At 38.4% G+C, this 25,144-nt stretch overlaps 1 protein-coding gene across 8 annotated transcripts in view; it reads left to right on the plus strand.

Moving 5' to 3' along the window:
• LOC108717620 (EH domain-binding protein 1) overlaps positions 1 to 25,144 on the plus strand; it is a 160,779-nt gene that overhangs the window by 82,943 nt on the left and 52,692 nt on the right. For 5 of the 8 annotated variants that reach the window (XM_018264831.2, XM_041564170.1, XM_041564168.1 and 2 more), the window contains 2 exons: positions 1,610 to 1,753; positions 22,545 to 22,692. In XM_018264831.2, the coding sequence (XP_018120320.1) occupies positions 1,610 to 1,753; positions 22,545 to 22,692 (292 nt within the window). The remainder of the gene's footprint in view (positions 1 to 1,609; positions 1,754 to 22,544; positions 22,693 to 25,144) is intronic. The other 3 variants (XM_041564169.1, XM_041564171.1, XM_041564172.1) reach the window with 1 other exon arrangement.

Raw genomic sequence — 25,144 nt, forward strand, 5'->3', positions numbered from 1 at the left:
AAGCATCAATACCTGTCATAATGGCATTTAAATATCTCAGCTGTCAATCAAATATTGTCTGCCCCTCCTCTATGCCTGAGGCAATTACTTTCACTTTCCATTCAGCACTTCCTGTCACTGCTCCCTCCTCACACCCTAAAATTGCTTAGGGCAATGTGTATGGGCATTAGGTCCCCCATTCGGCTCAGACAAGATTTTGGGGGGATACACAACTTGTCTAAATAACAATGTCCACAAAATGGCTCCTGCCTGTGTGCTGTGATTGTGTAATTCCAAGCCTGAATGAAACAAAATTTAAATAATAAATGTAGTGTAAGTAAGTTTTATTTTGCTCAACTAACATGATAGAAAATAATTTGGAATTATTTTGTTGGGTGACAGGTCCCCTTTAATACTGATGGGCTAATTAATTGTGTCTAATGATGATTGTCTTTCTATCTTTTTCTTTCTTTCTTTCTTTCTTTCTTTCTTTCTTTCTTTCTTTCTTTCTTTCTTTCTTTCTTTCTTTCTCTTTCTTTCTTTCTTTTGCTTTCTTTCTTTCTTTCTTTGTTTCTTTCTTTCTTTCTATCTTTTTCTTTCTTTCTTTCTTTCTTTCTTTCTTTCTTTCTTTCTTTCTTTCTTTCTTTCTTTCTTTCTTTCTTTCTTTCTTTCTTTCTTTCTTTCTTTCTCTTTTTCTTTCTTTCTTTCTTTCTTTCTTTCTCTTTCTTTCTTTCTTTCTTTCTTTGTTTCTTTCTTTCTTTCTTTCTATCTTTTTCTTTCTTTCTTTCTCTTTCTTTCTTTCTTTCTTTCTATCTTTTTCTTTCTTTCTTTCTTTCTTTCTTTCTTTCTTTCTTTCTTTCTTTCTTTCTTTCTTTCTCTTTCTTTCTTTCTTTCTTTCTTTCTATCTTTCTCTTTCTTTCTTTCTTTCTATCTTTCTATCTTTTTCTTTCTTTCTTTCTTTCTTTCTTTTTCTTTCTTTCTTTTTTTGGGTGACAGGTCCCCTTTAATACTGATGGGCTAATTAATTGTGTCTAATGATGATTGTCTTTCTTTCTTTCTTTCTTTCTTTCTTTCTCTTTCTTTCTTTCTTTTTCTTTCTATCTTTTTCTTTCTTTCTTTTTCTCTTTCTTTCTTTCTTTCTTTCTTTCTTTCTTTCTTTCTTTCTTTCTATTTTTTTCTTTCTTTCTTTCTTTCTTTCTTTCTTTCTTTCTTTCTTTTTCTTTCTTTCTTTCTTTCTTTCTTTCTTTCTTTCTTTCTTTCTTTCTTTCTCTTTCTATCTTTCTTCTTTCTTTCTTTCTTTCTTTCTCTTTCTTTTTCTCTTTCTTTCTTTTTCTTTCTTTCTTTCTTTCTTTCTTTCTTTCTCTTTCTTTCTTTCTCTTTCTTTCTTTCTTTCTTTCTTTCTTTCTTTCTTTCTTTCTTTCTTTCTTTCTTTCTTTCTTTCTTTCTCTCTCTCTCTCTCTCTCTCTCTCTCTCTCTCTCTCTCTCTCTTTCTTTCTTTCTTTCTTTCTTTCTTTCTTCCTTTCTTCCTTTTATTATTGTAACTGTTTGTTTTCATGTTTTGAAAATTGAAAAATAATACCTTATGGAAAAGAAGTTGTTTGTGAATATGACAAGCAGTTTTCTGTTGCAGCAGCGAATGTTGTCCAGGCAAGAAGAGCTGAAGGAGCGAGCCCGGATCTTACTGGAACAGGCCAGAAGGGATGCGGCACTGAAAGCTGGCAACAAGCAGAGAAACAATAATTCCACACCTACATGTGCCAAGCAGCTAAGTGATGTATGCTTCCTTTTTATTTCATATTATTAGTGTTATTTTATACTTATATATATATCTGTGAGCCCATACACAAGCAATCAATGCATCAAACTGGTTTCTGTTTGGAAAAGGCAATAATGAAAATAAGTGACCATTGCTTCTTCATATTACAGTTTTTGCAGATGTGGTTGCAAATCAATCAGTGAAGTTTATAAGTGCAGTGATTACATATGTAGAGAGAGTGAGTGTGAGAGAGTGAGTGAGTGTGAGAAAGAGTGAGTGAGTGTGAGAAAGAGTGAGAGATATCACTCTGTACTCATCAGGATTCAAAGGACATATATATTTATAAATAAAGCAACATCACTTTTTATAACACTACTGTGCCCCTAACAAGGAGGACCTGTCACCTACAGACAAAATGTTGTTTATTAGAAGTTGTTTGCAAATTAAACGTGGCACCCACATACCAGGTACATACCCCACATGAGCAGAGCTGGATCTGTTGTGAGTGCAAGAGGCTCTGGGATTGGTGGAAGCACTGATTGATCTGTCCTGTGAGGTTAGTGGATAAGGATTCCATACTATTGAGAGCAGAATAATTCCCATTCCTACAGAGTAAATAAAATGTTGAATATCTACATTAGTAGGTAAATCCAGTGCATTTGAGGCATTATTATTATATGAACCTATAGAAACTGTTGAAAGCATTTGTTTGTTGCGACATTCTCCATTGGACACCAGCCCTTCGACCTTTAAGTTGTGGTCAGGAAAATGTTAAAGGGCAACTGCATGGGCAGTGTTAAAGGAAAAGAATTTGCTGAGCCACGAGGGATGGAGTAAACGTTGTCATTGCCCCAACGATGACCTTCTAGATGACCTTGTAAGGCCACCGACCCCAGGGAATTCTCAGGGAATTTAGTTTTCAGAATAGCTTTACAGAAGCAGATAGCAGCTCTTTTACTGTCCTGTAGAGTACGAACTAATACTGTGTAAGTGCGGAACTTCATGTTACTCCCTCCTTGGGAGCCAAAGGGTTAAATCTAGATATACTGTAAAGGGTTACAGGTATGGGATTACTATCTGGAATGCTTGGGACCTGGGGTTTTCTCAATAGGGGATCAATCTTTTCATATTATGGATATCTTAATCCTGCTAAAAATCACATTAAATGCAGTAGAACCCTGGATTTATTTTTTTCCTGGGATTGAAGCTGTTTTTACATAGTCAGTACAGGCAAGCAGCATTACAAACTTAAAATTGGGGTTCTGCTGTAAACCCAGTAGGATTATTTGAAGTGGTTGTGCACTTAGTCACAGGGGTGCTTCACCAATGAGGCGAGTTGAGGCTGTCGCCTCAGGCGGCAGCGCCCCACTAGGTACCAGGGGCAGAAAAATGCTGCTCCTGGTACTTTAAGAGCGATTTTCTGAGGAGGGGGGGCAGCAGCAACTGCTGCTGCCTCAGGCGGCGGAGGGTCCAGGATCACCCCTGCTTAGTCACCAGAGAACTAAGGAAGGGCACCTGCACTTTGGAAGTAAGAAGGGACCCTGCAATTAAAGGAGAAGGAAAGGCTAAAAGTAAGTAAGCTTTATCAGAAAGATCTATATAAATACACCAGTAAACCCTCAAAGTAATGCTGCTCTGAGTCCTCTGTCAAACAGCACATTTCTTTCCTTCTATTGTGTACTCATGGGCTTCTGTATCAGACTTCCTGTTTTCAACTTAAACCTCCAGGGCTAGGGCTTGAGCATGCTCAGTTTGCTCCTCTCTCCCTCCCTGCTGTAATCTGAGCCAAGAGCTATGAGGGAACAGGGAGAGGCTCAGGCAGGAAGTGATGTCACACACCAAGCTAATATGGTAGTTGCTATCCTAAACAAACAGAAAGAGCTTCTAGAGCTGTTTACTCAGGTATGGTAAAGCGTTCTACAGAATAAATATAGTCTTATAGCTTTTGCTATTGTGGCTAATTTATTGTCAATGAAAACATTCCTTGTTTTGTGATAAAAAGTCACACAATTTCCCTCCCCTTCCCTACTTTGCATATGCAAATTAGGATTCGGTTAGGACGGGCAGAAGGATTTGGCCAAATCTGAATCCTGCTGAAAAAGACCAAATCCTGGCTGAATCCCGAACCGAATCCTGGATTCAGTGCATCCCTAATAATTATTAATTGTAATTATTTGAGTCTATGGGAGACCTATAGTTCACAACTTTCTGGATAATGGGTTTCCAGATAACGAATCTCATACCTATACTTTCTCCAATTCTATATAATACTGTATGTACCTGGATTTATATGTAATACAGAAAAGAAATAAACTTGTTTTTTTTTATATTATTTACTTATTTACATATTAAAGGATAAGTTGATGCACGTGACACAGAGACGAGCTCCCTTGCAGCAAATATATGTTATTAATTTAAGATTCCTCTCAGCCTCAGTCTTTATTGCTAGTAACAGTATTTATCTTAGTGCTTAGCAGCAAGTATGTAATATAGTGCCTTTCATTCACCGAGCTGCACAAAGCTTTCAAAGGCCAACTTAAATGGCTCCGTCAGTTCCACTCGCATAGGAAAGGAAAAGCTGCTTTTTTTATATCCTGCCAATTAAACCTGTAACTTTATTTAGAGATTTCGGGAGAGAGGGAAGAATAGGGATCTTAGCCAAGGGAACGAATGCAACCCTGGCCCTTTGATGTTAATTGGAAAACATTGATTGAATAGATTGGCCTCCATGCTGATAATTGTGACAGATTGAAATTTAAAAAAAAAACAAAAGCAGCTTTTCTATCATCTAATTGGCAAAACAAGGAGAAAACAAATCCCAGCATTGTCTTTGCAATTCCTTTCTTTTAGGAAAGTCCTTCAGTCCAACAGATTGTTGCTTTAGACACGCTCTGTGGGGAAATGTGGATTTTTCTTGCTGTTTACAAGGTTCTTTCTAATTCTTTAATTCACATGCTGAGCTTGTCCCCCTCCCCAGTCTGATAACGTTCCCATATCTAGAGCTTTCAGTTTGTGCAGAATGTGAAATTGAGTTATTTGGGTATTGACTGCTGAACCGAACCATAAAATACAAACAAATGTATGATCCACTTTTTAATGTTTTATATTACAGGTATGGGGTCCATTATCTGGAAACCAGTTATCCAGAAAGCTCCAAATTACAGAAAGGCTGTTTCCCATAGACTCCATTTTATTCAAATAATACAAATTTTTAAAAATTATTTTCTTTTTCTGTGTTATAATCCTTATTGGAAGCAAAACCAGATTATTGGGTTTATTTAATGTTTACATGATTTTCTAGTAGACTTAAGGTATAAAGATTCAAATTACAGAAAAACCCTAGCATTCTGGATAGCAGGTCCCATACCTGTACAGACGTGACACCCTGTATGTCTAAAAGTGTGCCCTCGATTGCCCACTGTTACTGCCCATATGTGGCAACTACTGGACATACTGGCAATAAAGACCCCCATACACAGGCCGATAAAAGCTTCCCACTTATTGGTTCGTGTCTGGGGCCATCCGACGGGCTTCCCCGATCGATATCTGCCCAAAATCGCTACATTGAAGGGCTGAACTACACGTTGCGCCTTCTACAGATCCGACGCGCTGAGAGGAAGCGCATGCGAGGAGACGGATGCACCGAATATAATGTAAGTAATAGAAATGTCGCACCTACAAACTGTGATGATAATCACAGCAAGATTTCAGAACATTGCAGTTCCTTCTTCAAAGCTGATTCACCTACAAACTGTGTGACACAACTGTCGGATGTGAACGCCACATGTTGCGTCTTCATCCGACAGTTTCAGATGCAGGCAGTTTGCAGGTGCGACATTTCTATTACTTACAATATATTCGGTGCATCCGTCTCCTCGAAAAGCGCTTCCTCTCAGCACATCAGATCTGTAGAAGGCGCAGTGTGTAGTTCAGCCTTAATGCATACATTTCTCAGCAGTGGAGTATTAGCAACTATTATATCAATTCTAACAGGTGCCTGTAATGAAACTCAAATATTCTCTCAGCAGTTACAAATATTACAAATATAACAAATTGTCAACTCAAAGGAGAATTCAACCCTTTAAAGGAGAAGGAAAGGCTTAAAGTAATTAAGTTTTATCAGAAAGGTCTATATAAATACACCAGTAACCCCTCAAAGTAATGCTGCTCTGAGTCCTCTGTCAAACAGCACATTTCTTTCCTTCTATTGTGTACTCATGGGCTTCTGTATCAGACTTCCTGTTTTCATATTAAACCTCCAGGGCTAGGGCTTGAGCATGCTCAGTTTGTTCCTCTCTCTCTGCTGTAATCTGAGCCCAGAGCTATGAGTGAGCAGGGAGAGACTCAGGCAGGAAGTGATGTCAAACCAAGCTAATATGGCAGCTGCTATCCTTAACAAACAGAGAGCTTCTAGAGCTGATTACTCAGGTATGGTAAACATTTTGCTGAATAAATATAGTCTTATAGCTTGCACTATGTGGCTAATCTATTGGCAATAGACTGCCTTGGTAGCTTTCCTTCTCCTTTAATAAAAAAACCCCTACCCCCACCCCATTTAGACTCCCCCCACCCCACTTAGACTCCCTCCCTCCTCTCCCCCAGCCTAACTGAACCCCTCCCGGGAAATGCCCATAACTTTATACTTACCTTTCAGGCATCAGAGTTCCGTGCATCCATCTTCCGGGTCCTCGGTAAGCTGAGTGGGAGATTGGCAAATCGGCGCATGTGCAGTTGGAGCAGTTTGCCGGTTTGCGACAACTGCACATGTGTCGAAACTCAAGAAAATTGACGATCTCCCAGTCCGCTTACCGAAGACCCGGAAGACGGATGAATGGGGTAAGTATAAAATATGGGGCATTTCCAGGGGGCAGTTAGGCTGGAGAGAGGAGGTGGGAAGCCATGGGCCGTGGGAAGGCTTTGTGTAGTCATTTCATTCTGAGCAACTGCCACACTGTGATTTTGGGCCAGAAGGTCTGAATGTTCCTGAAACTGTGAACAGCTGTTTGTCATGTTAAATGATTGTGTTAATTTGTCAGAGATAAGTATTCACAAGTTGTTGTTGTGATGTTTGTAATGATCTCGTTAGCAGATGACAGTTTCACATCAATACCAGTCTGTTATTTTACCCAATCTGCCCATTCTGTCAGTCACAATGTATCTCTGCAGCCCGTGTCCTGATAACGTTTTTGTCTCGGAACCCTTCTGTGATTAGATGTAAAGGAAAGCCGAGGACAACCCAAGCGACAGCCTGAATTTATTAAAGGGATACAGTCATGGGGAAAAAATTTTTTTTTTCAAAATGAATCAGTTAATAGTGCTGCTCCAGCAGAATTCTGCACTGAAATCCATTTCTCAAAAGAGCAAACAGATTTTTTTATATTTAATTTTGAAATCTGACATGGGGCTAGACATATTGTCAATTTCCCAGCTGCCCCAAGTCATGTGACTTGTGCTATGATAAACTTCAGTCACTCTTTACTGCTGTACTGCAAGTTGGAGTGATATCACCCCCTCCCTTTTCCCCCCAGCAGCCAAACAACAGAACAATGGGAAGGTAACCAGATAGCAGCTCCCTAACACAAGATAACAGCTGCCTGGTAGATCTAAGAACAACACTCAATAGTAAAATCCAGGTCCCACTGAGACACATTCAGTTACATTGAGTAGGAAAAACAGCAGCCTGCCAGAAAGCATTTCTCTCCTAAAGTGCAGGCACAAGTCACATGACTGGGGGCAGCTGGGAAATTGACAAAATGTCTATCCCATGTCAGATTTCAAAATTGAATATAAAAAAATCAGTTTGCTCTTTTGAGAAATGGATTTCAGTGCAGAATTCTGCTGGAGCAGCACTATTAACTGATGTGTTTTGAAAAAAAAACATGATTTCCGATGACAGGATCCCTTTAAGCCCAGCGCACGGGAGCCTTTTCTGTATTGGGGCCGGTATAATCCCCGAATGATATCACCATTACTCCGAGCTCTATTCTGTTTTGCTCAGCCTGCACCGGAGTACTGTTAATATCTTTATTCATCTCATTTAAAATGTTCCTTTTGTTCTTCTTATCATGTTCTGCCTTTCCCAAGGATATTTACCTATTGAAATGTCACATGTTCATTACTAATTGTGCACCGAAAAGCCGCTAATTCTTTTGCTTCAATTGATGTAAAATCATCGAAATGCCTTTGATAGCAGTGAAACAGTATTAATTGTTTTGTACGTTCCTTGCTCATTCTTCTCAGGTGGTCTTCATAATCTATTAGAACTTTCAGACAGGGTTTTGTAATGTCACGCCTCAAGCAGCCATTCAATTGGTAATTAATGAGCAGACTTTGGCAACGTAAACTCCATCCCGTTAATTTTCTCCGTTGCAGTTTTTTCAAGAAGTTGTCGCCGTTTTGCCGAAACCCCTTTGGCACAAAACCACAGCAGCTTAATTATTTTTTTTGCAGCCATTAGCAGATCAGAGCCCAATTTTACAGTATTTTGCTCAAGGTAATTATAGTACCAAGTACTGAGTGGAGTTGGGAATTCCAGATGAGCTTCCTTGTGTTCAGGGGAACGTTATGATTAGTTTAATTGGCCTTTGTTTGATTTTAGCCGCACAGGCTATTTGTGCCGTGACTTTGCACTTTTGTCTTTCTGACCTCCGCTGACAGCAACTTGGGCAAACAGGGGAAAAGAGATCTTTTAAGTGACTCCTATAGAAGTTGATGGAAGGCATATATACTTAATAGGCGGATAAAGTGCCTGTGCCTTTTTTCTTATATACTTTGTGTCAAATCCTCCATGCTTTTTTTTTCCCGTCTGAAAAATGAATACATATCATTTAATAGTCATTTTATTTAAATATCCACCATTCCTCGTTATGCAATTAATGGTTTTGATGTACAGATATTGGACCTGTTATCCAGAATACTTGGGCCTAGGTTTTTTTCTGATAAGGGATCTCCATAAATTAAAGCTATTAAAAGAATTTAAACTTCAAATAAACCTTATAGGCTGGTTTTGCTTTTATGTTAGTTTGAAACAAGTACAAGATATTGTTTTTTTATTAGAAATTTGAAGCTTTCTGGATTATGAGTTTCCAAATAATTCCTGTATATTGATGCATAGAGTTACATTTAAACCAGGAGTTATGCTGAATGTCATGCCCTGGTGCGATCATAAAAATAAATGGAGCTCTCATGGAATAACATAAAAAATGATTTATGCTGTGTAGCTTTTGAAAACGTGCAGTACTTGATTAAAACCTGTCTCAAAATGATTTATTCAATAAACGTTTTGACCCTTTAACGGATAAGTAAGCCTTTAAAATAAGTGCATGTAAAATTGATGAGGGGACTATTCTAAACACTTCTGCAATGTACATTCATTATTTATTTTCTTTTTATTCCAAGATATTAAGGGATACATGTGCTTTTAATATGAATGAATTTTGTTCCAACAGCGCCACCTGCTGGTCAGTTTCCCACCAGTCTGACTAACAAGTAGTCAAGGAAGTTGTCAGGAGAAACAAAGAGGCTGATGTTCTTCTGCTTAGGAATAAAATTAGAAACCTTTCCCAAATATTTCCTAAGCAGAAGAACATCAGAGCAGCCTCTTTCTTTCTCCTGACAACTTCCTTGACTACTTGCTGGTCAGACTAGTGGGAAACTGACCAGCAGGTGGTGCTGTTGTAACACAATTCATTCATATTAACAGCACATGTATCCCTTAATATCATAGAATTAAAAGAAAATAAATAACAAATGTACATTGCAGAAGTTCTTAGAATAGCCCCCTCATCAATTTTACATGCACTTATTTTTCAGGCTTATTTATACTTTAAGTGAACCTTTCTCAAGAACAAAAGCTCCACCATTTATGAGATATAGTTAATCACTGAACACAAAGCTTATAACCAAAGTCTTTGGTTCCTAAATGAGATTTTCTTGATTTTCCTTTTCTACTTGGTCTAGACAATGGAATCTATACTGTACTAAACTGGGGTGATTAAGGCTTTGCTCTTTGGGAAGAATGTAAATTCTGGGCTGAGGAATGTATTTAGAGATGTCTGTGGGTTATGGGTCATGATCAGGAAAAAAAGAATCCACATTTTATGGAACAAGCACAAATATTAGCTGATAAATGCACAAAATGAATCCTGCTATGATTTGTACATAATTTGCATATGGAGGACTGATAGATAGAGATAAGAAGGGGAAAAAAGAAAATGAAATCTGAAGAGAGAACTGTATCCTTTCATTGCCATGATGTGCTGATAGCTACATGCACTATTTGTTTGTTTGTCTAGGGGTCTTCATACACAGTTCATGGCTGCAGCAACGCATCTCCATCATAGTGCAATATACAGTGCAATATACAGTGCGCCATCTTTCAAAGCATCATAAAAACTAGTGTGTTTGTAAAAGTTTCATAAATAGCTGATTGTAGCTATTGGGAGACTTGATTTGTTCCCCCAAGCAATTAATGGCACCTGGGTGAGCTCAGCCTTGTCTCGAGGGCCCTATTTAGGAGGCAGTCATGATGTGCACCAGGGCTTTCACAGACTTCTCCTGTTGGGCTTGGAATTAAAGTGCCATCACCATTTACCTCATCAAGGACATCAAATAGTTTTCTGGGAGTTCTAGTTCTACACATCAGGGTGTTTCATGTGGTCCTGTCACTTGATGTTTGTGAATTGACTTGAACTGAGATCAAAGTGATTGTTGAGCTGGAGGAATCAGTGTGAGAGATGGAGCTTTCAATTGCACCAGCACTAGAGTTAATCAACTTATCACTCCTCTATGTATTCGGCCTGCTGTTAGACTACAATACCAACACTTTTGGATGAATGAGAGATTTCACAAACATACTGTATATCATATATGTAGTTGTTGGTCCTGATATTTTTGATATATACTATTTTGACTGTGTGCCCCATTTTTGTCTTTTGTTAAGCATTAGGGTGCAGGCACTGAACGGACTGATATATATATATATATATATATATATAGCACTCTAATGCTTGACAAGGTGAGGTGCACGGTCAAAAATAGAATATGCAGGTATGTACCAGTTATCCAAAATGCTAGAGACCTGGGGTTTTCCCGACAAGAGATCTTTCCTTAATTTGGATCTTCATAACCTTAAAGGGATACTGTCACGGGAAAACATGCTCCAGCAGAATTCTGCACTGAAATCCAGTTCTCAAAAGAGCAAACAGATTTTTTATATTTAGTTTTGAAATCTGACATGGAGCTAGACATATTGTCAGTTTCCCAGCTGCTCCCAGTCATGTGACTTGTGCTCTGATAAACGTCAGTCACTCTTTACTGCTGTACTGCAAGTTGGACTGATATCACCCCCAGCAGCCAAACAACAGAACAATGGGAAGGTAACCAGATAGCAGCTCCCTAACACAAGATAACAGCTGCCTGATAGATCTAAGAACAGCACTCAATAGTAAAATCCAGGTCCCACTGAGACACATTCAGTTACATTGAGTAGGAGAAACAACAGCCTGCCAGAAAGCAGTTCCATCCTAAAGTGCTGGCTCTTTCTGAAATCACATGACCAGGCAAAATGAGCTGAGATGCACCTACACACCAATATTACAACTAAATACACTTGCTGCTTCAGGAATGACATTTTATATTGTACAGTCAATTATTTGCAGTGTAAACTGTGTCATTTAGAGATAAAAACTACATCATAAAAATCATGACATCTGTATCAAAAATCTATATTTATATAAGTACATGTGATATATATATATATTCCCTGTGTGCAGCTCTTCTTCTTTTATTTGCTTTCACAGTAGATGAAAAAACTCTTGGTAACTTGTTGACATTCAGGATTAGAGAGGAGAATGTAAATGTGACTTGTGGGTGGAAGGATTTGCCTGTCAGAGCAAGAGTTAAAGCAAGAGAGGGGGGGGGATAGAAAATAAAAAACCCCAGCAGCTTTGGGAACTATTTGAGAAGATTTGCTGGTGCAGCTGAGCCCCCATATAGTGCAGCCTGCGAGTTATTCCTTCCTATCACTTTCATTATCCCCTGTGAGTCTCCAGTGTGATCAGTAAACACATTCACAATCATCATTATTCCATGAACAAGTTCTTTTTATAACATGTACCGTTTTCTTCTTAATTCTTTATCAAATGCATTGATGGTGGCATGTGTGTGCATTGATCCAGGCCCACCATCTGGCTGCTGCGTGTGATAAGCACCGTCGCATCTCTGCATTTGTCATTCATTGCGCTACAATTTGGCTGCAGGGGAGCAGTGCCTGGGATTAGCCCCGTTCTGCTTCTTACTTGCATTTTAACTGGACACCTCTGCAGCGGCTCAGAGCACGTTACAGACTGAAACACATACATGCGACTTAGTCATGTGACACTAGTCAATAAGCTTCACTCCAGCAGATACTCGACAATCTCTAATTGGATTTGTAGGAAGAACAGCAAAAGATTCCTTAACAATTGCCTGGGACACAAGGTGAAGTTTTCTCATTATTGGCAAAAGGCTGGGAATAGATCTAAAGATGATTGGGATTTTCCATTAAAAACAACCTGTCAGCTCTTTACACGGGACATTTAAAGGAGGGGTTTTCTGCTGCCGCCGTGGAAAAAAATAGTTTTTTGAATTATGAACTCGAATATCGAGAGTGAAACGATAAGACGTAAATACAGAAAATGTACTTTTCACTTGGTTAATCAGTGTGTCATCCAACAGAATGTTGTAACCCATTCCTATTTATGTTTCCAACTGTAATTGTACAAAATGGTTTTGGTTGAGTGGGAAAAAAATATTTATTAAAGGGCACCTGTTGGGTAAAAATGTTATCCCCAACCAAAGGTTTTTTTAAAAAAAAATGCCCCCCACCAGCGCTAAACTACCCGCACCAGGAGGGAAGCGTTCAGCTTCTTTCTGCCGACAAAAGAGCATCCAGACAAGCAGCAAGAGGCCTTGAAAGCAACGCAAGGTGATATTTACTAAGCCACTCTTCCTTCCCTCCTCAGACGTGAGCGTTTGAATGGGGTTTTAATGCACAGAGGTTATCGTTTGCTCAGTAAAAAGAGGAATTAAGCTATAAAATTGGCCTTCCTCACACTGTTTGGATTCTCTTAGAGGTAAAAATACAGCGCTGTGTGCAAAATTGTCCTTTCCTTTCAAAACCAAATTGCTATAATGTTGGGAAAACAGTGATGGACGGCTAACATGCTCAGTGGCTGTACACGGCCCCCGTGTATATGAAAAAAGGCACCTAAATTCACCTTCCCACCAGCACCAATGGGAGACATTGGTCAACAGAATTTTTCGTATAAGACAATGAAGTTTGACTTATAGAAGATGCTCTCCTAATGGCCACCTAAAAGCTGGAGTGATGGCAGCTGAACTGGTTGACTGGAAGTTTTTGTTGTGTGTACCCAGCTTTATATACACTCCAGTTGCTGCAGTGTGGTGACCATTGCCTTTCCATTTTCTCCCATGAATAATGACCCATTTTCATACTGGGCAGAGATGCCAATATCCCCCCCCCCCAGTTCCACCAGTTTTATTTCTCTACATACCAGTCTCCACTTTTTTTTTTATTTCTCTACAGACCAGTCGCCATTTCTTTTTGCTTCTCTACAGACCAGTCTCCATTATTTTTACTTCTCTACAGACCAGTCTCCATTTTTCTTTTGCTTCTCTACAGATCAGTGTCCTTTTTATTACTTCTCTTCAGACCATTATCCATTTTTTTTGCTTCTCTACAGACCAGTCTACATTATTTTTACTTCTCTACAGACCAGTCTCCATTTTTTTAATTCTCTACAGACCAGTCTCCATTATTTTTACTTCTCTACAGACCAGTCTCCATTCTTTTTTCTTCTCTACAGACCAGTCTCCTTTTCTTTACTTCTCGTCTGACCATTATCCATTTTTTTGCTTCTCTACAGACCAGTCTCCATTTTCTTTACTTCTCTTCAGATCATTATCCATTTTTTTGCTTCTCTACAGACCAGTCTCCATTTTTTACTTCTTTACAGAGCAGTCTCCATTTTTTACTTCTCTACAGACTAGTCTCCATTATTTTTACTTCTCTACAGACCAGTCTCCTTTTTTACTTCTCGACAGACCAGTCTCCTTTTTTTTACTTCTCGACAGACCAGTCTCCATTTTTTACTTCTCTATAAACCAGTCTCCATTTTTACTTCTCTACAGACCAGTCTCAATTTTTTTTGCTTCTCTACAGACCAGTCTCCATATTTGGAGGTCCATGTTGTTTTGTCTGGAAGTACCAGTGCAGTCCCTGGAGTAATCATTTATTTAATCTGAGCAGATGGGGCATATTTGGGAAAGATTTAACTTCCTCCTTTATTTTACAACAAGAAAGGGCAGATTTTCCCTCCCCCATCTTGTTTCCTTTGTATAGAATAAGTTTGGGGTATCCCTGGTGACATGAGCAGGTGTGACCCTTGTGCAAGCCAGTCTGCTTATATTATTAGCTTGCAGAGGGGACCATCAAGTTGGGAACAAGAATATAAAAAGAGCTGCTAAACAGTCCCAGTGTTTCTGCCTAAATCCTATTTCCTCAGACAACAGCAGAACCATTTGGTTGGGGAAATGTATCCTGTGTCTGAAAGGGCTTGTACTTTTATTTTATTATTGTTTTTTTCTTCCTCACAAGCGAGTGAATGGTACATTTTGTTAATCCTCGCCTCTGGACAGGCGCAGAATTCTTCCTTTGTGAATAGCTAATAACAGCTTTGCTTTCTGTCTGGTGATGAAAAGGATTGGTTGGGAGGGGGGTTTGAAGTCAGTTTTTCTTGTTCCCATACACAGTGTAATCAGAACGTACCGTAGACAATTTGTAGCCTGAACTCTAATCGGCATTAGGAAGTTTTATACATTTCATGACACTCTTTCCCTGCCTGTCAGTATCAGTTCATGTTATAGACAAGTCATGTCATATACTCATAGCTTAATCCACCTTTTCCACATCTAGAACATAATAGAGTGTTTATTGGACTATACCTTGAGTAAATATCATACGTATTTGCTGAAACAGTCTCCTCTCTGTTTCTTACACTTCAAGGCTCCCACATCACTGGACATCTAAGCTCCACAAATCATTTTTATATGAACAATATACAGTGATGTCTGAAGTGCCTACATGTCCAACTTTCCACATTTCCACGCTACGTCCATATTTAATATCTAACTGACACACGTTCACGCCCTATCCAGGGTTTTACACACACACACACCCCGAAATATTTTGTTTGAATAAAAAAATAAACACAAACGTTTTTTCTCAGTTTCCGTTGATCCTACATTTGCAGTTGAATTAGCAGAATGGAGCTGTAACTATAATTTAGGAATTTGGAACCACATTCACGTGCTTGGATAAGCCACATATTAAATGTAAATGTGTTTTAAGCTCTTCTGATTAAAACTTTTACAGGATTTGGTACAACAGACAGAATAGACCTTAAAATGATAAAGCATATAAAGCAGATTTTTATTTATTAAGCATTCTACATAGAGTGGGTGTATTTGTGAACATATTTGTTTATAGGTTTTTGCCTTAATTTTAAAAAAATGACTTTATTAACTAATTAAAAGAAACTGGCTAAACAAATGTAGGGTTTTGATATTTTTGTAGCTTTTTTTTATCCTTTATTTGGCAGCAAACCTAAAATGTAGTGTCTCTGTTTTTAGCATTTATTTTGCTTTTAATATATTAAGATTTAGGTTTCTGAATCCGCAGTCATGATGTTGGTAGACCAGCATTAGTGGAAAGAACAAACGAGCCCCCCGCTAAAGACAGCTCAAGGAACACTTGGATGAAGTTGGGGATTGGAAAACCATCATATTTTTGTCCCTCTGAAATGAAACTTTCTGCTCTTTTTTTCTCCCCTGAAAAGCACAATTCTAAGTGGGGGGTTACGTCTGTTAAATCCTTTTGGGAAGCCTCTGCCGATCACTTTTAGTTACTAGGACTAAGGAGGATAAAATTAAAAGGAGCAGTGGAGAAAAAACTCTTGCTGAGCCCTCGGTGAACTGTGAAATACAAAAATTGCATTCCAATACATTTTCCTCAGAAGGAAACAAGAAACAGCATTACTTATTCTTCAAAGGTTTGTGCCTCCGAGGGAAAGCGTGTTGCAGATATAATTGAGGTTTAATTAACTTAATTTTAAATAATCAACAGTTTTCCTTTAGATCTGGAGAATTTCACTGTATAGAGTTTTCGTAGGATAAATCATTTAGAGTACTGTTTGGATGCTCAAGTACTAGTCAGCCACTCGGTCTGTTCAGAAAACGAATAGAAGGTCCTCTTCTTCAAGACTTTATTTTTCGGTCAACTTTGAATGGCACAAGCAAATTAATATATATTTTATTAAAAACACAGATTATATGAAACATTTCTCAGACTTTGAGGTATTTGTGGTTATATGTTTCTTCTAATTTGCATGTACTAAGCAGAGGCAAACTTCACAAATACTGAGACAAGTAATTATCGGCACAAGAGAATTTAGTATCTAAAAGAGACATACGATTAATAGTCTGTGTAATGTGGTCTCCGTCCCTTAGTGTGTCATGTCAGCAGACCCTGAGAACCTTAGGATATTATTAGAGTAGTAATTGCCCTGTTTGTAAGTAAAAGAAAATATGGGCTAAAATATGCATTTGATTGGTTGCTGAGGATAACAAAATTATAACTATAACTCACTATCGTAAATTAAGGAATAGCTAAAGAGTTGGAAATAGTACCGGTATGGAACCCGTTATCCAGAAACCTGTTATCTACAAAGCTCCTGAATTTCGGAAAGGCCGTCTTCCCATAGAGTCCATTTTATCCAAATAATCCAAATTTTTAAAAATGATTTCCTTTTTCTCTGTAATAATAAAACAGTAGCTTGTACTTGATCCCAACTAAGATATAATTAATCCTTATTGGAAGCAAAACCAGCCTAGTGGGTTAATTTAATGTTTACATGGTTTTCTAGTAGACTTAAGGTATGAAGATCCAAATTAAGGAAAGATACCTTATCCAGAAAACCCCAGCATTCTGGATAACCGGTCCCATACCTGTATGTAACATAAAGGAGAATAGACAACAGATAAGAGCAGTAGGAACATAGCAATAGGTACAGTAACGTATGTATCTATAGAACAAATATAGATTCTCTGAAATACTTGCATTTGCTTGGATCTCAGTAACCCCCTGATACAGCCATATAAGTATCACTGGAATAAACCACAGGGGCAGTCATATTTGAATCTACAGAACCAATAAGGCGGCATTCAGATACTTCAGCAATTGCCTGGAGTAATCCCACTGAAATATGTAAAGTAAGAAAAAAAAGAATAGCAGGTACAATTTTAGGCTTGATCAAGGTTGGTGAAATTAGACTTTATTACATTGAAAGATCTCCTGGGGTTTCAGACTTTTGAAGCACAAGGCAAGTTCCAGTGTACTGATTCATATAATGTTTCCATCAGAAAACACCACCTGTAAGTACATGTAGCTATTATTACAAAAAGGTTCTTATTCATTACTGAGCCCCCATCTTCCAGTGCCCCCCCCAAATAACAATAGGAAGTTACAGATTTCCTTAAAGTGAGAAACATGTTTCTGATGGCACCCCAATGATCTTGCCCGCATCTAGCGCTGACTGATATATCCACTACATACTCTGAAGAAGTGACGAGCATGTAGGCACGAAACGCGTAAGCTTTATCTGTACACCCACTGCCACAACAATGTTGCACTATGTGGTCCAATAAAGCCGAATTGATATTACCAGTAGCGATATCGGTCAGCGATAGATGAGGGCAAGAGTGTTGAGAAGCATTGTAAGTTTCGGAGAGCTGTGACCGGCCCGGAGACGCTACCACATGGAGGTGAGCTCCGCCATTAACACATCCATAATTTGAACGCTACGATTGTTTCTGATGGCAGCCAATTCCTTTTCTTCCCCATAAAGGATGTCAAAGTTAAAACATGGAGGATTCACTTGTGTTGCAAACGTTTTTGTTCAACTCCTTTAAAAAGTACATTGTAAGTGAATTAAAATTTGAGTAAGCCGCTTGGATTTATGAGGCTTTCGTGATGTTTTTTCCCAGCTTATTTGTGCTTTACAACAGACCCCTAAACAAGTGCAACAGCTTAATTTTATTATTTGTAAAGTGTATTTGAACAAATAACATTTTCGTGTCCTTTTTAATTCCTTCTCTTTGGGGAGATGAGAGTGTGTGAAAGCAAAGTGCAGATGCCATACTTGCTTCAATCACACAGGGGTCTCTGAGAAAGGGCTCTTGTGTTCTTGGTACATTAGCAAAGAGTAAACCAAGACAATCTGATAGGGAACCAGAATCCTGTCAATCAGGATCAAGATATTGTGCTGTGTCCATATACTTTGTTTACTGTAGGGTTTTATAAGTTGTAACCTTCCCATGCTGGCTGTTAATGAGGCTAAATCTTTCTGCTTGAGGATTGAATTACAGCACACCTCTGGGCTAATGGTTATAAACAGAAAGTGCCATTAGGGTTGCATTTTGATTCATTCATTTGCATTCCTTCCTATTGTGCGGGGAACAATGGCCACCAAATAGCTACAAACAAACAATTTACATGGAAATGGCAGAAATGTACCTTATTAGTATCTCTGCTTGTTTATTAATGGTTTTTGGTTTAGTCTGTACAAATTTGGAGGTATGAGGTGATGGTACTTTTGTTTCGTGTCAGTGTTTTTTTTTAGTTCATATTTCTATCACAATATTTTGGGGTTCTCAGATGATTTCGGTATATGACACACTGGGAAAAAGAAAGACAATACAAAATGTACAGAGAAAAGTGAACAATAGCTGTGGTTCTAACACAACCTGGTAATTATGGTCTTAGACTACAGGTGTTCTTGTTTTCAAAGTGAAAATATCCGGTGTGTGTCATAGCAACATTAAATATTAGAATGACCGTGTACCATTAGCCATAAAATATAGATACAACTTGTTTTCAATGTTCTTCTTGATGAATAATAAAGCTGACCATACACTTGATGATCCATTTGTATCATGAGGTTGCCAAACCAGCGGATCTTTTCTCGATATGCCCACATTGAGGTGGGTGATAATAAGCAGATCCGATCGTTGGGCCTTAAATCCCACTGATCCAATCACAACAAGGAGCCTATGATTAACACATAAGGTTATTTGTCTATGATTATATATGGACTAAATAAAGTAGACTTTCCTATTAAGAGTGAGGAGCTCCCCCATTCGTCCAGATTACTCATGTGGCTTACTCATCCTGGCTACGGATATCTTTACTCTCTTGCAAACACAGACAAGCTACTGATGCGTTTCGTGCCCCATTTCTTGGCACTTCCTCAGAGTGAAGTGCCAGGAAATGGGGCACCAAACGCGTCAGTAGCTTGTTTAATACACTGTGCCAATGCTGACAACTTTTATTTATTCATAAAAATAAAGGATATGAAGATTTTAAAAGGATCCTGAAGACTACGTGTCCTCAAATTGATGTCTGTGTTTGTAAGAGACTAAATTAACTAGGAATACTTTTAATTTAAACTAAGCTGTGTTTGAAATATTTAGATAGTCCAAAATTGTGCCAGCCTGTATTCTGTGTGTTTGTCCTGCAGTGGCTCACTAAGCTGAAGGTCTGGGGGCTTGAGCACCTGGACCCACCGTATAAAGGGGTCATCAGTCAACTTTATCACTAAGTAACTGCGTTTCTTTAATTATTTGGTGATTGATGGACACAGCAAAGGAGACATAGATGTTCAGAGGGAGCACCACATCATCGAGCCAATTCGCTTCTGTCCAGATATCAGTCAGGGAAGCCTGTTGGAGGGCCCCATACACAGACCAATAAGCTTTTATTTCCCCATGTATTCCCACCTTAAGTCTAGGCATTGGTGGACTACATTTGTTGAGTTCAAATATCTCAAAGTTTTTCTTATTATTTGGTACAACTTGTTCCCAAGAATCTGTTGCACCTTGGCTAATACTTGACTGTGGATTTTTGGAATTAATACCATATTGGTACCTTAAGGCTGCAGATGAATGGCTTATCAGTCTAAATCTACTGGTTATGAATTAGATTATTCAGGTTGGACAATGTTACAGCTCTCCATTACTGGAGGAGTTTCCACTATGCACACTATTCCGTGATTTCTTGCTTTGTTACTTTGTAAAGCAAAATATTTTTAAATTTCATTTTAGAGTGATTCTAGCTTGACCAGTCATACACAGATCTGTGCTATTCATTTCACTGTGTAGGATAGAATGAACAGTGATTATCTTTTTAGGAAACAGAAACAATTGATTAGGCTTATTATAAGCAGAGGCACATATTTTCTCCTTAATCACTGTGGGAAACGCGCCCATCTGACACAAGCCTATGATGATGTGACGACAATTCCTTTTGTTGTAAGAGCGGGACAGGCTTTGCTGTAACTTGCTGCACCAAAAGCAAAACTGGCAGATGGTCTCTAGCTGTCACTGTTGGCATTTGGCAAGGAATAGCCCTCAAGGTAGAGAAAGCAGATTGGAACTTCCTAGCCAGTTGCAGTTGTTGCTGGGAAGTTTAAAAGAACATCACAAGCAAAGGGTCTCAAATGATGTGTTTTTATCCCTTGCCTCAAGGGGTGTTTGTGTTTCTCTGTCCCTACACACACCATGGATTGTCCCTAAATTAATAACATAAACAGTAGCAAGCTTTTAGAATTTCTGTAACTGTTCCTAAGAAAACAAAGGTGATTATATTAGAAGCTGAGATATGAAATAAGCATAGGTTTTAATTTTTGATCCACTGTACTTTTGCTTAATGTGCCATAATTCCACATAAGGGGAAGCCTTTACCATTGTTTTGTATCAGCAAATTGGCACAACCTTGTTAGGTAGCTGCCGATGGAACTGGCTAGAAATAGTTTTTATTGTTTCTTTTGGGACACTGCTTTCCCCAATGACAAACTTACTCTGGCCAGTTAAGGTGGCCATACACGGGAATGCTTGTATCGTTCTGCCATGAACGATCGTATTGTTAAACTACTGTATATGCCATCCACGGAGAACGATTATATTATATACATATATAACCTTATCGCTTGCTTCATGTACGGACGAACGTTGTTCAACAAACGAGGAGTGGTGCTAACATTGTGTTACTGTCTGTAATATATAGTCAGTTTCTCCTTCCCTGAAATATGGATTTATGTCTTGCTGTGGCATAATAAACTTCTTTCACATATGAAGTGATAGGGTGATATTCCTGCAGTCAGCACCAAATTATTTCTTTATAAAGTTCATATGGTTACAAATGAAGGTTTCAGCAAAGAACGTTAGGGTCCTTCCGTATATGTTCCTTGTTCTGTATATGTTCGTTGTTCTGTATATGTTCCTTGTTCTGTATATGTTCGTTGTTCTGTATATGTTCCTTGTTCTGTATATGTTCCTTGTTCTGTATATGTTCCTTGCCTGTGCTACAATCCTGACATGCGCAAAGAGGGATTTTATCCCTGAACAACTAAAATTTTTTAACTCATCTGATCAATTTTGCGAACGATAATGTCGAGACGATCGTTCGTTCGTCCGATAATCGTTCGTACACCATCAACCATCCAATAGGGTATCGATATTATCGGAACGTTTTGGAATCAAGTGGTGGACATGTCATTAAAAAGGGGGAAAAGCAAAGTGTAGTTTCTCTGTCCAGGTGGCCATAGACATTAACATTTTTAAAGGATCTTTTCTTTATCGTTAGACCAAGTTTATCCTGAAATGATCGTTTAAATGTACGATTTGTCCATCAACTAAAAAGACTATTTCAAGTGATATCTTCTAGTTAGGAAACTGTGGGGAGCTGCCTGCTTAGCCCTGCAAACAATCGGACAACGGATACATTTCACTGGAAACAATTCAACTTTTCTGACTGATGTCGGACGAAAAATCGTCAGATGCACGATCGTTCGGTGCCCACTAACCTCAAGATAATTAATGGATTCATTAGATCCCACTAAAATTAATGTTAGGGAGAGAAAAATCTTAACGTCTATGGCCACCTTAAGGCAGAGGGTTTTAGACTTCGTGGTTTGAAGCACTCCTTTTGTATTACAGCATTTTGGTTTTCCCTATAGCTCATTACAAAAGGTATATTTATACAAAACTGATTACATTTATACACTGAACAATTTCATTGGTAAAATTAAAAGCATATCCAGGCCAGCAAATAAGCAATCACCCCATATCTCACCTTGATTGTCCTCTAGGTTGCCCTCTCTTGCCCTGCTTTGGGATCCTTTGCAGGGGGAGTGCAAAATCATTGGACCCTCTGACATTGTTTGCGCTGACATTTAAATGGATGCTGTTAAAATTAAAATAACTTTTAAGTGATGCCTTGCCAAGTGAATTCAAAAAGAAAACAAAAACATATTGTAATTAGTCTCATATTTGCTTGATGTTTTTAAAAGTTCAGTTCAAAGAAGAAATATATTTTGGATGATTATATAGTAAAAATTGTACAAGTAAAATGAGTCTGGTAAGTAGATTACAGTTAATTCATTATTATTGGGGAGACAGAAATGTGCATTTTCCCCTTGTCTATAAATTGTTAGCTCAGACTGAGGCACAACATAGAGGACTTTTTTGGCATCTGATTTGTGATGTGACATGTGTTTGACACAGGGAGTTGTATGTGTAACACAGGGCCCAGCACCTCCCTGCAAACCATTCACTATCTCAGACATCAAATTGAGAAGGAAAATTGCATTTCTTTCAATTACTAAGCTGGAAAAAATTGTTCAATATATCCCAGCAGCAAGATGAAGAGCGGCGCAGGCAGCTGAGAGAGCGGGCCCGTCAACTCATTGCAGAAGCTCGATCTGGAGTGAAGATGTCAGAACTTCCCAGCTACAACGACTTGTCTGCCGAAAAGTACAAAGAAAAAGCAAAGGCGCCTGGAGGTTAGTTAAAGTGATACTGACACTAAAAATTTTATTTCAAAATATTAATCTATCTCTTCAACGGACAGCTAGAGTGGAGCTGGCAACACCAGCACAAGAATTGCAGTCCTTCAGGATAAATACACCAAATTTAGCTTCCATCCATTATAGGTTTCTGGTTCTTAACTACGGGCAATATTAAGGGGGTTATTTATTAAAATCCAAATGCTAAAAACTCAAAAAATTCGAGTGGAGCTGGAGCAACATCAGCTCAATCAGTCCTTCAGGAAAAAAAACACCAAATTTAGCTTCCACTCATTATAGGTTTCTGGTTCTTAGAGAAACTACGGGCAATATCAAGGGGGTTACTTATTAAAATCCACAAAAAAATTTTTGGAGCAATCACCCAAGTTATACTCCAACCGTAATCTACTAAATTGGTGAAAATAGAAATGCTTGGTATTCACGTTGGTGCGGTCTGCATTTATAACCTGACAAAGGTGGCAACTGGTGGTACCTTTTAACCAGTTTGAATTAAGCTTATTCTGCTGTATTGCATCTGTGTGCACCACAATGAACATGGAGAATAGAAAGAACTACAGAGATGATCAGCCTTGAGGTTCTAATAGAATTTTTTAAAAATTTCAGACCGTTGTATGAGGAGGTAAGACCAAAATCTGTAGAAAAGCCTCAGGGCAATCTCAAGGCTACAAATCTATGTCAAGAACCTGTAATGTCTATGCGTGGTATGCAATTCTATCAATACGTTAGAGGTCTATGGAACTGTAGCCGATCTCTTGTGGACCTAAATCAGGAGAAAAATTGATTGCAGAAATAGATTACAGAGAGTATTGTTGAATTTGTGGTCAAATCAAATACAAGGTACAGATACAGTTTCAACATGCATCATAATGGGGGGCTCTATGATAAGAGAGCCAAAATGACCCCCACTGCTAATAGTGAAACATAAAGAGAGTCCTACCAAAGTTCATCAAGACACCTTTACAAGCCAAAAACCTTCTGTAAATGTCTACTATGGACAGATAAGACAAAATTAGAACTTTTTTTGTAAAGCAGCATCTCTTTGTTTACAGGCGCACTATCCCAACAATTAAACATGGAGGCAGTTTGCTGAAGTCAAATTGTCTGTCTGTCCATAGAGCTTAATAAATAATTTTTTTCCAAAAGATGTGCTTCCCAGTATTAAGTCTATAATGTTTTTTTACAGTAATTTGTGAGGTTTTTGTTTGTTTTCTTTTAAGTTTAAAGGTGCCCATATTTTTGGGCAAAATAGTATCCAAGGCAACAAAAAGTTAGTTTAGGAGTACAAACACAAAACGGTTTCTGTTCTTTTTACAAAACGTAACATTGGACAAACAGAACATTAGTAAACACATAACGCAGCTTTTAAATTATGACATTTATGTGTTTATTTAAGTAACAAAGATATCCAACACCCATATCACCCATGTGAAAAACCTTTGTGTCCTTTTAGTTTGGCTAAATCCAAACACTTTTTGGCAGCGTTCAGATTTGGTTGAGTGTTCAGCCTAAAGGTGGCCATAGACATAACAATGACGATCTTTTTTGGAAAAGATCTCTCCAAGAAAGATTGTTTGTTTCAATCCACACGTGTAGAGCTGAATGGTCAGATATACATGAAGAAACAATACAATTCTACCTGTATCCGATGATTCAGCACTAATAATGGCCGATGTTAGGGTACATTCAAAGGCATCCGATCAACATTTTCCATCCAGCCCGATCGACGATATCCAAGTCTTCTGCCGATGTTGGTCGGCTCATTTCCCACCATACAAGCACCGAATATCGTACGAAAATTTGTTAAGTACGATATTATCTGTGTGTCTATGGCCACCTTAACTTGGTGATCGAATTGAGCAAATTGAATTGATACAAAGTTGATTGAATGCTGTCAGGGTTGATTGGTCTTCACTATATGTTGAAATCTGCCATGGGAGTAAAGTGGTCACCATAATGTTTGGAAATTCCAGAAGAGAAAAGGAAGAAAATTTGGAACTCAACTGATCTACATCGGGAACATATACTGTATCTCCAAATGTGGAAGTCTTGAAACAAGGATATATATTCACAGGAGTGAGCCTGTCAAAATTACACAGGGTGCTTTGCTGTTTCAGGAGCTGAAGAACTTGCATTTATTGTGGAAACCATGAATTTGGCACTGCATCAGAAAATGCTCAATGGTAGTGTCCAGTCATCAGTGCATGAGCTGAATGGGAAGTGGATTCTGCAGAAAACAATATGCACAACTTAAAGGCAAGCCTACACCTGAATGGAGAAACAGAGATGCTACAGTAGAACATGAAAAAAGCAGTTTTTGCACATAAAACTATCAGTGTCTCTGAATTAAAGCAGTTCTGCAAAAATTCCCCAACAGTGATAAGAAAAACTGATATCAATTGAGTTTTTAGATGAAGGTATTGCTGCTAAA

Source organism: Xenopus laevis, chromosome 5S, assembly GCF_017654675.1.
Source record: "Xenopus laevis strain J_2021 chromosome 5S, Xenopus_laevis_v10.1, whole genome shotgun sequence".
In the NCBI taxonomy this organism is placed as follows: domain Eukaryota; kingdom Metazoa; phylum Chordata; class Amphibia; order Anura; family Pipidae; genus Xenopus; species Xenopus laevis.